This window comes from Monodon monoceros, unplaced genomic scaffold (genome assembly GCF_005190385.1).
Source record: "Monodon monoceros isolate NGI ecotype Baffin Bay Population unplaced genomic scaffold, NGI_Narwhal_1 Super_Scaffold_5, whole genome shotgun sequence".
NCBI classification, from domain to species: domain Eukaryota; kingdom Metazoa; phylum Chordata; class Mammalia; order Artiodactyla; family Monodontidae; genus Monodon; species Monodon monoceros.
Genome location: NW_021703782.1, coordinates 81,590,461 through 81,607,043, shown reverse-complemented (window position 1 = coordinate 81,607,043; position 16,583 = coordinate 81,590,461). Strand labels below are relative to the sequence as shown.

At 38.4% G+C, this 16,583-nt stretch overlaps 1 protein-coding gene and 1 pseudogene across 4 annotated transcripts in view; one reads left to right on the top strand and one right to left on the bottom strand.

Annotated features, from left to right (window-relative positions):
- The window catches only part of STX17 (syntaxin 17), a 95,643-nt gene that overhangs the window by 30,113 nt on the left and 48,947 nt on the right, over positions 1-16,583 (bottom strand). For all 4 annotated transcript variants that reach the window (XM_029202672.1, XM_029202677.1, XM_029202675.1 and 1 more), the window contains one exon: positions 1,116-1,341. In XM_029202672.1, the coding sequence (XP_029058505.1) occupies positions 1,116-1,341 (226 nt within the window). The remainder of the gene's footprint in view (positions 1-1,115; positions 1,342-16,583) is intronic.
- Positions 13,120-13,676, top strand: LOC114884088 (annotated as a pseudogene).

The following is a 16,583-nucleotide window of genomic DNA, read 5'->3' as shown; positions in this document are numbered from 1 at the left end:
TTTCCCTGTAAAACTGGATCATTAGCACTGAAAATACAGCGTTAAAAATAATCTGGTTTTGGAGACAGGGAGTGATACAGGAACCTCCTAACTCCTAGGTAAATAAAAAGAGGAAAACGGGTCAGCTGTAACATCTCTCAGATTGTATTCTAATTTGTAATTTATTTATACCGCATCCTTTCCATAAAGTTTTAAGGTGGCTTAGAACATATATAAACTGTAATAAGATGGCATAAATTAAAAAGAGAAACTCTAAAACAAAAATGGAAATACAAGGACAGCAATTATAAAACAAAGCCAGGAAAGTTCAAAATTTGGGCTTTTGCAAATTAAAAAATGTAGATTTAAGTATTCCAGTAAACAATTCAAGTAGAGAAATCTTATTAGTGATGCCATTCAATACCCAGAAGAATAAAAAAGATTAATTGGGGCTTCCCTGGTGGCACAGTGGTTGGGAGTCCACCTGCCGATGCAGGGGACACGGGTTCATTTCCCGGTCCGGGAAGATCCCACATGCCGCAGAGCGGCTGGGCCCGTGAGCCATGGCCGCTGAGCCTGCGCGTCCGGAGCCTGTGCTCTGCAACGGGAGAGGCCACAATGCAATCAACAATTATCAATTACATCCTTAGAAGAGTTATCATGACAAGTTTCATTGGCCTCTTTCTTAGAGTATCACTTCATAAAAGTTAATGGCATGACCCCCAATGCAGACTTTTCTGGGAGACAGATCTAACATGCCCTCTGAAAACCAGAATGCCTAAGAAAGAAGCATGCCTGCCTAGGCCACCCCCGCACCTGGAGATGAGGGAGGAGTACTCTGCAGACAAGGATGACATTCTCCTTAGGAAATATTTTAAAATTTATTTTTAATATATGCACAAATAGGTACTTGAAGCCTTTAAGTTCCTCACTATACAGCATAGCCTCAATTTTTTTACCCTGTAAAACTTTTAGGATATGCAATTCCAAGCACACTCAGGGTCCAAGAATTCAGCATACTGGACTAGGAGGTGATCCCTGGAGATTTATATATAATCTGCAATATCAATACAAGGACGTAAACTTAATTAACTGCATTACTATACTATGATCAAGAATAAGACTTAGTACATTACCACCAACAGTCATGGATCTGGTCAAAGAAGGCTGTAATAAAGTTTCTTCATCATTATATTGTTTCTTAAGTTCTTCTACAGATTCCAGATGGAGCTGAAGAAATTCTGCTGTTGCTGCTGATGCTTCTTCTTTAACAGGATCTATCATTCTCTTCAGAAGTCCAAGGTCATCCTTTTGGACTTTCAAACAAAGCTTCTCCATTTCTAGGATATTGGAGCGGAGTTGCTGTAAAAGAAAAAAAAATCTTTAAAGCCACCATCTCTTAATATAAAATATCTTTATTTTCAGAGGTAATTTGTGATAATGGCTTTCAATGGAAATCAGAAGTATTCTTTACAACAGACAGTATGTATTAATACTTTTCTATTTTTTCATGTCTCTGGCCAAATCCAGCTTCTTTAGAACTCACATCCTCATACTCTGAATTTATTTAGCATTTTTTCCTTCATTAAATGTGATTATTACAAAGGTAACAAATGCTCTTCATAACAAATGAAACACTGCAGAAACACATCAAGAAAAACTTAATGACTTTTTTTTTTATATTGGAGTATAGCTGATTAACAATGTTGTGTTAGTTTTCTCCACTTCACCAATCCTACCACTTCTCTTAACTCAGTCCTTTCACATACTTATTGCTCATACAAACATTAGCATATACAGCTTTTCTTTTTATAAAAAACAAATTACATTATGCACAATAATCTACAATTGACAAACTTCCACACCCCAACTTAACAATATCATAATGGATATCCCTCCTGGTCAATGACTGTACCATATTCCATAGTACTGATGTAATATAATTTATTCGATCACTCCTCCAGTGATTAAAGTCATTCATGTTGTTTCCAGTTTTTAGTTATTACAAACTATGAAACAAATATACTAGACTGTAAACCCTAATGTATGGTAACAGTATATATTAGTGTTCTAGCATATACTATTATACTACATTTTGTAGGAATGATTCCCCAAAGTTAGACTACTCACTCAAAGGATAATATGTATCTTTATTTCAGTAGCTATTATCAGTTCTTCCTCAAAAGGCTTAACAACTCACACTACCACTAAAGTGTGAGTTCCCATTTCCCCATATACTGCCAGTACTACATGTTATCTCACTGTTGTTTTACTTTGAATTGCTCTCTGAAGTTGCTAGATTTTTATGAAATGATCTTCTCTGCTGTTAAAAATCACCTATTGCCATAATTTATAAATTTTTCTCTAATGTTGATATAATAAATTATGGGCAAATTTCATGGTATAGGGCCATTTTAATATTTCTGAGATAGACCCTCCTTGGTCAATATATACAATTTTTTAATATACTGTGGTATTCAATTTGCTAATATTTTATTTGGAATTTTAGTACATCTGTATAAGTATGTGAATGTGTGTGTGTGTGCATGGATGCACACATGAACAGTGTGTGTGTCTATACTATCTTCACTAGGTTTAAACTTATTCTAACAGGTTTAAGTTTGTGCTAGCTTCATAAAATAAACTGAGGAGCTTTTCATCTTTTTCAGTGGTCTAGACTTTGAAAAACATAAAAACCAATTCTTCTTTTACAATTAAACAAAACTTGTAAGAATGATCTATATATGATGCTTATTTAAAATTATAGATCTCTAGTCATATAATATTTTAAATTCTTTTCCCCTAATGTACTTTCACAGACACTAATGCAAATCCTGTACAGGAGACAGAACAAAAAGTACTGATTTCTTAAATTTTTCAAGTGCCTACTTTGAGTGAGGTGATGTAGTCCATATTATTACATTCCACATTATTACACATAGAGAAATCAAAACAAAATTTGTTCAGGATTTACTTAATTATCTAGCAGCAAAACTCAGGTTAAAACCCAGGTATTCTTACAAGTCCAGCAACCTTTCTATTAAACTATAACCATAATTCCTAGCTATACGGTACCTTAATACAATCTAAAGGATCTATTGTATTCTACTAAAATTGAAGCTAACTCTGGAAAAAAAATAGTTTAGCTACCACCTAGAGCATCTTGTAAGATATTGTGGGTGAATCAAAAAGTTGTACCTCTATCCTATCATGACTCCATGCTTCATTTAACTTTCTGTCCACTCTTATCATCCCCATGTGAGTTGGAAAACCTAAAGATAATTGGACTGTGGATTAAAAATATGTGATACATAAGCATTTTAGATGTAAAATTCATGGAACCCTAAGGGGCTTATGTGATCATTCAATTCAACTTCACAATTTTACAATATGGAAACTAGAGTCCAGCTGAACACAGTGGCAGAATTAGGACTAGAGTCCAGTTCTCAAGTCCTGGAAAAATATTGTCTCCTACACACCTCTTGGCTGTGTGATTCCTTTCTGGACTACAGTTATAACTTGGTTATGTACTTGCTACATAGTTCATAGAGGTATTTTAGGCGATGTTACTTTGGAGAAGCATTAAGAAGTTTCTGCAGCTAATGAGCATTTGCCTCTGACATATTCTTCCCCTCTTATAGAATCTGTACATATGTTACATCCCCAGTCAAATTACGGTGTCTAGCTTTAAAGAACCCTTTATTACTATGGGTGAAGGGAAAAATGTTAAGGGAGAGAAAGGAAATACCCATTTAACTATGAAATCTGATACTATAATAACAAAAACACAAATAATGGCTAAATTTGTATCAACACTATTGTAAGTTGTCCATTATGCTAAGTGCTTTACCTTCTTTATCTTGTTTTACCTTCACAATTTATTTTTGAAATAGATATTACTGTTATTCTCATTCTACAGAAGAGAAAATTAAAAGCAAATTAAGAAAATATCCCAGGATTACACTTCTAGTAAAAAGTAAAGCCAGGAATCAAATTCAGGCTATAGAGCATGTGCTCTCAACAACTTTACTATATAGCTATTCTATCCAAAAGAAATACAATACAAACCATAAATGCAAGCCATACACTATGTAATTTTAAATTTTCTAACAGTCACATTAAAAAAGTAAAAAGAGATGAATTAGTTTTAATATATTTTATTTAACCCAATGCATCCAAAACATTATCATTTCAACATGTAATCAATATAAAAATTATTAATGAAATATTTTACATGATTTTATTTGTAGCCAGTCTTAGAAATTTGGCATATATATTACATTCACAGCACATCTCAATTCAAACTAGCCACATTTTAAGTGCTCAACAATTATATGTGGCTAAGGGCTACTATATTGGACAGCTACTATATAGCTACAGAGTCTCTCTAAAGTTAATATGTGAAGAATATAAAGTAGGCTATAGCAGGCTGGATAATTAAAATAACCCTCCCATCAATGACGACTTAAAAAGATGAAAGCAACATAAATCACAAAACAAACCAAAAGAAAAATAAATTCAAAAGCATCAAAAAAGCAAACAAGGGCTTCCCTGGTGGCGCAGTGGCTGAGAGTCTGCCTGCCAATGCAGGGGACACGGGTTCGAGCCCTGGTCTGGGAAGATCCCACATGCCGTGGAGCAACTGGGCCCGTGAGCCACAATTACTGAGCCTGCGCGTCTGGAGCCTGTGCTCCGCAACAAGAGAGGCCGCGATAGTGAGTGGCCCCCGCTTGCCACAACTAGAGAAAGCCCTCGCACGGAAACGAAGACCCAATACAGCCATAAATAAATAAATAAAGCAAACTGTCAACAAGTAAAAATAAATAAACACTTATTAAAAAAAAAAAAGCAAACAAGATAGCGAGAAATTTGTAGGCCAAGAATTGGGCAAAGATGGAAATCCAGAGACGTGAGTCCTGAATTTAGGTCACATTTGCTTGAGGGTATCTGATTACCAGAGTCCTTGACAGCCTCACAAATCTCAGGGTAAAATATCCAATGCCAGGACCTGCTACGGATAAGCACTATGGTACCTTGGGTTGGAATCTTAAAAGAACTGCACCCTAGGAGCACAGGTGATCCTGAAATAAATCAGCCCTTGCATGAACTGCAGTTTGGCTTCCTGTCTTTTGTGTAGCTAACATAAATCTTTATCTCTGAAATAGTATAAAGATAATCTTGGAAGTTAGTACCCCAGAGGCTTAGAAGAAGCAAATGAACATCCTCTCTGGAGGAAAATAACGTCACACCTAGCTATCAATAACTTCCATAAATAATTTTTCAAGTATAATGTCCACCAATCAAAGACAATCAAGCACATGAGGACATACACAACATAATGAAGAAACAGCAGAAACAACAGACAATTGAAACATCCAAAGGGACATCTAATAGGGGAATTAGCAAATGTAACTTATAAAACTATGGTTATTTTGTTCCAAGATATAAGTATCAAGCTTGAAAATTCAGGAGATAACCGGAAACCATAAAAGGCAAAATACAGATTGTAGAAAAGAATGAATATCATTTAAAAATACAGTACACAATCTTTGTACACTGTTGGTGGTAGTGTAATTTGGTACAGTCACTGTGAAAAACAGTATGGAGGTTTCTTAAAAAAATAAAAATAGAACTACCATATGACCCAGCAATTCCACTCCTGGATATATATCCAAAAAAATCGAAAAACATTAATTTGGAAAGATACATGCGAAGATTGCTGGGGAAGATGGCGGAAGAGTAAGACGCGGAGATCACCTTCCTCTCCACAGATACACCAAAAATACATCTACACGTGGAACAACTCCTACAGAACACCTACTGAATGCTGCCAGAAGACCTCAGACCTCCCAAAAGGCAAGAACCCCCCCGCCACGTACCTGGGTAGGGCAAAAGAAAAAGGAATAAACAGAGACAAAAGGAAAGGGAAGGGACCTGCACCAGTGGGAGGGAGCTGCTAAGGAGGAAAGGTTTCCACACACTAGGAAGCCTCTTTGTGGGCGGAGACTGCAGATGGCGGAGGGGGAAGCTTCGGAGCCGCGAAGGAGAGCACAGCAACTGGGGTACGGAGGGCAAAGTGGAGAGTTTCCCGCACAGAGGATCGGTGCCGACCGGCACTCACCAGCCCGAGAGGTTTGTCTGCTCACCCGCCGGGGTGGGCGGGGCTGGGAGTTGAGGCTCGGCTTCGGTCGGAGCGCCGGGAGAGGACTGGGGTTGGCGGCGTGAGCACAGCCTGCAGGGGGTTGGTGCGCCGCGGCTAGCCGGGAGGGAGTCCGGAGAAAGGTCTGCATCTGCCAAAGAGGCAAGAGACTTTTTCTTCCCTCTTTTGTTTCCTGGTGCACGAGGAGAGAGGATTAAGAGTGCTGCTTAAAGGAGCTCCAGAGACGGGCACAAGCCGCGGCTAAAAGCACGGATCCCAATGATGGGCATGGGACGCTAAGGCTGCTGCTGCCGCCACCAAGAAGCCTGTGTGCGAGCACAGGTCACTATCCACAACCCGCTTCCGGGGAGCCTGTGCAGCCCGCCGCTGCCAGGGTCCTGGGATCCAGGGACAACTCCCCCAGAAGAACGCACGGTGGGCCTCAGGCTGGTGCAATGTCACGCCTGACTGCCACCGCAGGCTCGCCCCGCACTCCATGCCCCTCCCTCCCCCCCGGCCTGAGTGAGCCAGAGCCCCTGAATCAGTGGCTCCTTTAACCCTGCCCTGTCTGAGCGAAGAACAGACGCCCTCCGGCCGACCTACACGCACAGGCAGGGTCAAATCCAAAGCTGAGCCCCTGGGAGCTGTGAGAACAAAGAAGAGAAAGGGAAATCTCTCCCAGCAGCCTCAGAAGCAGCGGATTAAAGCTCCACAATCAACTTGATGTACCCTGCATCTGTAGAATACATGAATAGACAACGAATCATCCCAAATTAAGGAGGTGGACTCTGAAAGGAAGATTTATGATTTTTTTCCCCATTTCCTCTTTTTGTGAGTGTGTATGTGTATGCTTCTGTGTGAGATTTTGTCTTTATAGCTTTGCTTCCACCATTTATCCTAGGGTTCTATCCATCCGGTTTTTTTTTGTTTGCTTGTTTTAAATTATTTTCTTAATAATTATTTTTTATTTTAATAACTTCTATTTTATTTTACTTTTCTTTCTTTCTTTCTTTCCCTCGTTCCCTCCTTTAGACAACGAATCATCCCAAATTGAGGAGGTGGACTTTGAGAGCAAGATTTATGATTTTTTCCCCTTTTCCTCTTTTTGTGTGTATGTGTATGCTTCTATGTGAGATTTTGTCTGTAGAGCTTTGCTTCCACCATTTATCCTAGGGTTCTACCCGTCCGTTGTTTTTTTTTTTAACTTTTTTTTCCTTTTTCTTCTCTTAAAAATTATTTTATTTTAAAAACTTTATTATACTTTATCTTACTTTATTTTATTTCACTTTATCTTCTTTTTATCCTTCCCTCCTTCCTTCCTTCCTTCCTCCCTCCCTTTTCTCTTTCTTTCTTTCTTCTACTAATTCTTTCTTTCTACTTTATCTCCCTTTTATTCTGAGCCATGTGAATGAAAGGCTCTTGGTGCTGCAGCCAGGAGTCAGTGCTGTGCCTCTGAGGTGGGAGAGCCAACAGGACACTGATCCACAAGAGAACTCCCAGCTCCACATAATATCAAACGGTGAAAATCTCCCAGAGAACTCCATCTCAACACCAGCACCCAGCTTCACTCAACGACCAGCAAGCTACAGTGCTGGACATCCTATGGCAAACAACGAGCAAGACAGGAACACAACCACACCCATTAGCAGAAAGGCTGCCTAAAGTCATAATAAGTCCACAGACACCCCAAAACACACCACCTGACGTGGACCTGCCCACCAGAAAGACAAGATCCAGCCTCATCCACCAGAACACAGGCACTAGTCCCCTCCACCAGGAAGCCTACACAACCCACTGAATCAACTTTAGCCAATGGGGACAGACACCAAAAACACCGGGAACTACGAACCTGCAGCCTGCAAAAAGGAGACCCCAAACACAGTAAGATAAGCAAAATGAGAAGACAGAAAAACAAACAGGAGATGAAGGAGCAAGATAAAAACCCACCAGACCTAACAAATGAAGAGGAAATAGGCAGTTTACCTGAAAAAGAATTCAGAATAATGATAGTAAAGATGATCCAGAATCTTGGAAATAGAATAGACAAAATGCAAGAAACATTTAACAAGGTCCTAGAAGAACTAAAGATGAAACAAACAACGATGAACAACACAATAAATGACATTAAAAATACTCTAGATGGGATCAATAGCAGAATAACTGAGGCAGAAGAACGGATAAGTGACCTGGAAGATAAAATAGTGGAAATAACTACTGCAGAGCAGAATAAGGAAAAAAGAATGAAAAGAACTGAGGACAGTCTCAGAGACCTCTGGGACAACATTAAACGCACCAACGTTTGACTTACAGGGGTTCCAGAAGAAGAGAAAAAGAAAGCGACTGAGAAAATATTTGAAGAGATTATAGTTGAAAACTTCCCCAATATGGGAAAGGAAATAGTTAATCAAGTCCAGAGAGCACAGAGAGTCCCATACAGGATAAACCCAAGGAGAAATACGCCAAGACACATATTAATCAAACTGTCAAAAACTAAATACAAAGAAAACATACTAAAAGCAGCAAGGGAAAAACAACAAATAACACACAAGGGAATCCCCAGAAGGTTAACAGCTGACCTTTCAGCAGAAACTCTGCAAGCCAGAAGGGACTGGCAGGACATATTTAAAGTGATGAAGGAGAAAAACCTGCAACCAAGATTACTCTACCCAGCAAGGATCTCAAATTTGATGGAGAAGTTAAAACTTTATAGACAAACAAAAGCTGAGAGAGTTCAGCACCACCAAACCAGCTTTACAGCAACTGCTAAAGGAACTTCTCTAGGCAAGAAACACAAGGGAAGGAAAAGACCTACAATAACAAACCCAAAACAATTAAGAAAATGGGAATAGGAATATACATATCGATAATTACCTTAAATGTAAATGGACTAAATGCTCCCACCAAAAGACACAGATTGGCTGAATGGATACAAAAACAAGACCCATATATATGCTGTCTACAAGAGACCCACTTCAGACCTAGAGATACATACAGACTGAAAGTAAGGGGATGGAAAAAGATATTTCATGCAAATGGAAACCAAAAGAAAGCTGGAGTAGCAATTCTCATACGAGACAAAATAGACTTTAAAATAAAGACTATTAGAAGAGACAAAGAAGGACACTACATAATGATCAAGGGATCGATCCAAGAAGAAGATATAACAATTGTAAATATTTATGCACCCAACATAGGAGCACCTCAATACATAAGGCAAATACTAACAGCCATAAAAGGGGAAATCGACAGTAACACATACATAGTAGGGGACTTTAACACCCCTCTTTCACCAATGGACAGATCATCCAAAATGAAAGTAAATAAGTAAACACAAGCTTTCAATGATACATTAAACAAGATGGACTTAATTGATATTTATAGGACATTCCATCCAAAAACAACAGAATATACATTTTTCTCAAGTGCTCATGGAACATTCTCCAGGATAGATCATATCTGGGGTCAAAAATCAAGCCTTGGTAAATTTAAGAAAATTGCAATTGTATCAAGTATCTTTTCCGAGCACAACGCTATGAGACTAGATATCAATTACAGGAAAAGACCTGTAAAAAATACAAACACATGGAGGCTAAACAATACACTACTTAATAACGAAGTGATCACTGAAGAAATCAAAGAGGAAATAAAAAAATACCTAGAAACAAATGACAATGGAGACACGACGACTCAAAATCTATGGGATGCAGCAAAAGCAGTTCTAAGAGAGAAGTATATAGCAATACAATCCTACCTTAAGAAACAGGAAACATCTAGAATAAACAACCTAACCTTGCACCTAAAGCAATTAGAGAAAGAAGAACAAAAAAAACCCCCAAAGTTAGCAGAAGGAAAGAAATCATAAAAATCAGATCAGAAATAAATGAAAAAGAAATGAAGGAAACTATAGCAAAGATCAATAAAACTAAAAGCTGGTTCTTTGAGAAGATAAACAAAATTCATAAACCATTAGCCAGACTCATCAAGAAAAAAAGGGAGAAGACTCAAATCAATAGAATTAGAAATCAAAAAGGAGAAGTAACAACTGTCACTGCAGAAATACAAAAGATCATGAGAGATTACTACAAGCAACTCTATGCCAATAAAATGGACAACCTGGAAGAAATGGACAGAATCTTAGAAATGCACAATCTGCCAAAACTGAATCAGGTAGAAATAGAAAATATGAACAGACCAATCACAAGCACTGAAATTGAAACTGTGATTAAAAATCTTCCAACAAACAAAAGCCCAGGACCAGATGGATTCACAGGTGAATTCTATCAAACATTTAGAGAAGAGCTAACACCTATCCTTCTCAAACTCTTCCAGAATATAGCAGAGGGAGGAACACTTCCAAACTCTTTCTACGAGGCCACCATCACCCTGATACCAAAATCAACAAGGATGTCACAAAGAAAGAAAACTACAGGCCAATATCACTGATGAACATAGATGCAAAAACACTCAACAAAATACTAGCAGACAGAATCCAACAGCACATTAAAAGGATCGTACATCATGATCAAGTGGGGTTTATTCCAGGAATGCAAGGATTCTTCAATATACGCAAATCTATCAATGTGATAAACCATATTAACAAACTGAAGGAGAAAAACCATATGATCATCTCAACAGATGCAGAGAAAGCTTTCGACAAAATTCAACACCCATTTATGATAAAAACCCTGCAGAAAGTAGGCATAGAGGGAACTTTCCTCAACATAATAAAGGCTATATGTGACAAACCCACAGCCAACATCGTCCTCAATGGTGAAAAACTGAAAGCATTTCCACTAAGATCAGGAACAAGACAAGATTGCCCACTCTCACCACTCTTATTCAACATAGTTTTGGAAGTATAAGCCACAGCAATCAGAGAAGAAAAGGAAATAAAAGGAATCCAAATCAGAAAAGAAGTAAAGCTGTCACTGTTTGCAGATGACATGATACTATACATAGAGAATCCTAAAGCTGCTACCACAAAACTACTAGTACTAATAGGTGAATTTGGTAAAGTAGAAGGATACAAAATTAATGCACAGAAATCTCCGGCATTCCTATACGCTAAGGATGAAAAATCTGAAAGTGAAATCAAGAAAACACTCCCATTTACCATTGCAACAAAAAATCTAGGAATAAACCTACCTAAGGAGACAAAAGACCTATATGCAGAAAATTATAAGAAACTGATGAAAGAAATTAAAGATTATACAAACAGATAGAGAGATATACCATGTTCTTGGATTGGAAGAATCAACATTGTGAAAATGACTATACTACCCAAAGCAATCTACAGGTTCAATGCAATCCCTATCAAACTACCACTGGCATTTTTCACAAACTACAACAAAAAAATTCACAACTTGTATGGAAACACAAAAGACCCTGAATAGCCAAAGCAATCTTGAGAAAGAAGAACACAGCTGGAGGAATCAGGCTCCCTGACTTCAGACTATACTACAAAGCTACAGTAATCAAGACAGTATGGTACTGGCACAAAAACAGAAATATAGATCAATGTAACAGGATAGAAAGCCCAGAGATAAACCCACACACATATGGTCACCTTATCTTTGATAAACGAGGCAAGAATACACAATGGAGAAAAGACAGCCTCTTCAATAAGTGGTGCTGGGGAAACTGGACAGCTACATGTAAAAGAATGAAATTAGAACACTCCCTAACGCCATACACAAATATAAACTCAAAATGGATTAAACACCTAAATGTAAGGCCAGACACTATAAAACACTCAGAGGAAAAGACAGGCAGAACACTCTATGACATAAATCACAGCAAGATCCTTTTTGACCCACCTCCTAGAGAAATGGAAATAAAAACAAAAATAAACAAATGGGACCTAATGAAACGTAAAAGCTTTTGCACAGCAAAGGAAACTATAAACAAGACGAAAAGACAACCCTCAGAATGGGAGAAAATATTTGCAAACGAAGCAACAGACAAAGGATTAATCTCCAAAATAAACAAGCAGCTCATGCAGCTCAATATCAAAAAAACAAACAACCCAATCCAAAAATGGGCAGAAGACCCAAATAGACATTTCTCCAAAGAAGATATACAGGCTGCCAACAGACACATGAAAGGATGCTCAACATCACCAAATGTTAGAGCAATGCAAATCAAAACTATAATGAGGTATCACCCCACACCGGTCAGAATGGTCACCATCAAAAAGTCTACAAACAATAAATGCTAGAGAGGGTGTGGAGAAAAGGCAATGTTGGTGGAAATGTAAATTGATACAGCCACTATGGAGAACAGTATGGAGGTTCCTTTAAAAACTAAAAATAGAGCTACCATATGACCCTGCAATCCCACTCCTGGGCATATATCCAGAGAAAAACATGATCTGAAAGGATACATGCACCGCAATGTTCATTGCAGCACTGTGTACAATAGCCAAGACCTGGAAGCAACCTAAATATCCATCAACAGAGGAGTGGATAAAGAAGATGTGGTACATATATACAATGGAATATTACTCAGCCATAAAAAGAATGAAATAATGCCATTTGCAGCAACATGGATGGACCTAGAGATTGTCATAATGAGTGAAGTAAGCTGGACAAAGACAAATATCATATGATATCATTTATATGTGGAATCTGAAACAAAAATAAGATACAAATGAACTTCTTTATATAACAGAAATAAACCCACAGACATAGAAAACAAACTTATGGTTACCAAAGGGGAAGGGCGGGGGGCAGGGGGATAAATTAGGAGGATGGGATTAACATACACACACTACTATATGTAACTAGACAACCAACAAGGACATACTGTATAGCACAGGGAACTATACGCTATGATTTGTAATAACCTATAAGTGAAAAGAATCTGCAAAAGAATATGTATGTGTGTGTGTGTATAACTGAATCACTGTGCTGTACACCTGAAATGAACAGGACACTGTAAATCAACTATAATAAAAAAAAAAATTGACTTTTCCGGTAAGTGGTCTGAGGTGACCTCTAAAAATGGTTCGCTATCCACTTGACCCAGAAAAAAACCCACAAAATCATGCAAGTCAAGAGGCTGAAATCTTCATGTTCACTTTAAGAACACTCGTTAAACTGCCCAGGCCATTAAGGGTATGCATATCCGAAAAGCCACCAAGTATCTGAAGGATGTCACGTTAAAGAAGCAATGTGTGCCATTCTGTCGTTACAATGGCGGAGTTGGTAGGTGTGTCCAGGTCAAACAGTTGGGCTGGACGCAGGGTCAGTGGCCCAAGAAGAGTGCTGAACTTTTACAGCACATGCTCAGAAGTGCAGAGAGTAATGCTGAAGGGCTTAGATGTAGATTCTCTGGTCATTAACCACATCTAGGTGAACAAAGCCCCCAAGATGTGGCACAGGACTTACAGAGCTCATGGTCAGATCAACCCATACGTGAGCTCTCCCTGCTACATTGAGATGATCCTTACTGAAAATGAACAGATTATTCCTAAACCAGAAGAGGAGGTTGCCCAGAAGAAAAAGATATCCCATCCCAGAAGAAACTGACGAAACAAAAACTTACGGCCCGGGAGTAAATGTCGCAAAAAATAAATGCAAATAAAAGTAAGAAAAAAAAAAGGGACATCATTCAAGACCATGTACTCTGATCATAATAAAATTAAACTTGAAACCGTTAACAAAAATATACCCATAAACACTACATGTCCGGAAACAAATAAAAACCCTTATACATAATCCACAAAGCAAAGAAGAGATCACAATGGAAATTATTATTATTTTTTTAAATAAATTTATTTATTTCATTTTTGGCTGTGTTGGGTCTTCATTGCTGTGCGTGGGCTTTCTCTGATTGTGGCGAGCAGGGGCTACTCTTTATTGCAGTGTGCAGGCTTCTCATTGCAGTGGCTTATCTTGTTGCAGAGCACAGGGCTCTAGGCACGCGGGCTCAGTAGTTGCGGCACGCGGGACCCAGAGCTTGTGGGCTTCAGTAGTTGACTTGCGGCGCGCAGGCTCTAAAGTGCAGGCTCAGTAGTTGTTGCACATGGGCTTAGTTGCTCCGCGGCATGTGGGGCCTTCCCGGACCAGGGATCAAACCCGTGTCCCCTGCATTGGCAGGTGGATTCTTAACTGTGCCACCAGGGGTGTCCCCACAATGGAAATTACAATGCTCTGAACTGCATTAGAAAAATAACGCACACTAAAACTTATAGGCAGATGAAGCAGTAGTTAGAAATTTATAACTCTAAATGCATATATATTAGAAAAGAAGAAAGGCTGAAAATTAATAAACTAAACATCCATCTCAGGAACTTAGAAATGCAAAGAAAGTAGAAAATAATAAATATGTGAACATAAATTTCATTAAATAGAAAAAGCAAGCATACAATAGGTTAAAAAAGCCAAATTTTCAGTTTTAGACGACTAATAAAGTTGGTAAAATTCACTCAGAAGTAGTTAAAAAAAATAAAGACGGTTCAAATAACCAAAATCAGAAATGAAAAAAAGGGGACATTGCTACTGATCTTTCAGATATTAAAAAGATAAGAAGAGGGGATGGCACACTGGTTAAGAATCTGCCTGCCAGTGCAGGCAACACGGGTTCAAACCCTGGTCCAGGAAGATCCCACATGCTGTGGAGCAACTGGGCCCATGTGCCACAATTACTGAAGCCCGCGTGCCTAGAGCCTGTGCTCCACAACAAAAGGAGCCACCGCAATGAGAAGCCGACGCACCGCAATGAAGAGTAGACCCCGCTCGCCACAACTAGAGAAAGCCCGTGTGTAGCAACGAAGACCCAATGCAGCCAAAAATAAAATTAAATTAAAAAAAAAGGTAACGAGAGGATATTATGAATACATTCATGTCAATAAACTAGAAAAGTTAGATGAAATGGATAAAGTACTAGAAAACTGTAACTTACCAAAACTGACAAGAAAAATATCTGACTAGTCATAGCTATTAAAAAATTAAATGTGCATTCTGAAACTCCCCCACCTCCCTGTACACATAAACAAAACCAAAACCAAACAAACACCAGCACAGGTGGCTTCACTGGCCAATCTTCCAAAGAGTTAAAGGAAATTACACTAATTATTCAAGAGAAAGAGAGAACATTCTCTAACTCATTTTATTTTTAAATTTTTTTTTTTGCGGTACGCGGGCCTCTCACTGTTGGGGCCTCTCCCGTTGCGGAGCACAGGCTCCGGACGTGCAGGCTCAGCGGCCATGGCTCACGGGCCCAGCCGCTCTGCGGCATGTGGGATCCTCCCGGACCGGGGCACGAACCCGTGTCCCCTGCATCGGCAGGCGGACTCCCAACCACTGCGCCACCAGGGAAGCCCTAAACTATAGTCTTAATTATGTATTTTGGTGGTAAAACCATACAGAAGAACTAAGTAGCAGTTACCATACAAATCAAGACGGTGATTACTTTTGCAGGGAGACATGTGTTTATAAGTGGGAAGAGGCTATGAGGGGATTCTAGGATGCTGGTAATTGTCTATTTCTTGATCTGAGTAGTGGTTACATGAGTATTCACAGTACAATAACTTGTTCAAGTTTATATTTATGCTTAATGAATTTTTATAGCATGTATATTATATCTCATAATAGAAAGTTACAATAATAGTTTTAGAAATTTTTGTTATAATATTTTCCACAAAGTAGCAAAGTGGTGGTCCAACAACAGGGATCTCCAACTATCAAGAAACCAGCTAGAACTTGCCAAGGAAAGCATAATGTAAGTCACTAGCATATGAAACATTTCATCTTCCATTAGTTGGAAGAAATAATGAAAGGAACTACTTTTGGGGAATTAATTCTGACACAGAAGCATAAAATAGTAAAGTGGAAATGAAAACCATGAGAAAGCAACCTTGCCATCTTGGTGTTCATAATAGTTACAAAAAGGAATACTGGAAACAGTGATACTTTAGGCAAGTGAGTCAAGTTTAGAGAAAATACTTGTATGATGCCATAGCAGAGATTATATTGTAATAGGAAAACCTTTTTTAAAAGAGAGTTTCTAAAAAGTAAAAATTCTGACACTATAAAAAAAAGTTAAAAGTTAATCGGATAAGGAAGGAAAGTGACATCTTAAAAAAATCCAATATGATTGGGTAAGGTGTGGTATAAGTTCAGAATTTTAAGATACTTGTTTTTTAAAAAAAAAAAGGAATGAAAAGAAAGGTAAGTAAACAAGGATGAATACAAAAGAGTGATGTGAAACGAGGAGAACCATGTAAGTAAGAGCCCAGAATGAGCAGAGGCTGGCGAAAAATGTTAAGAACAATAAAAAAGATTTTTAAAAATGCATGTAGGGCAAGAGGAACAAGAAAGAAGGTACAGGCCTACTGCTTGGGGCAGATGGTATAATGTTAGCAGACAATACAGAGAAAGCAGAACTACTTAACCCCTATTTTGCTTTTCCATTAAGAAGAAATATTCAAAATTGAAAGGGGCATAAGAAACATGCTCAAAGG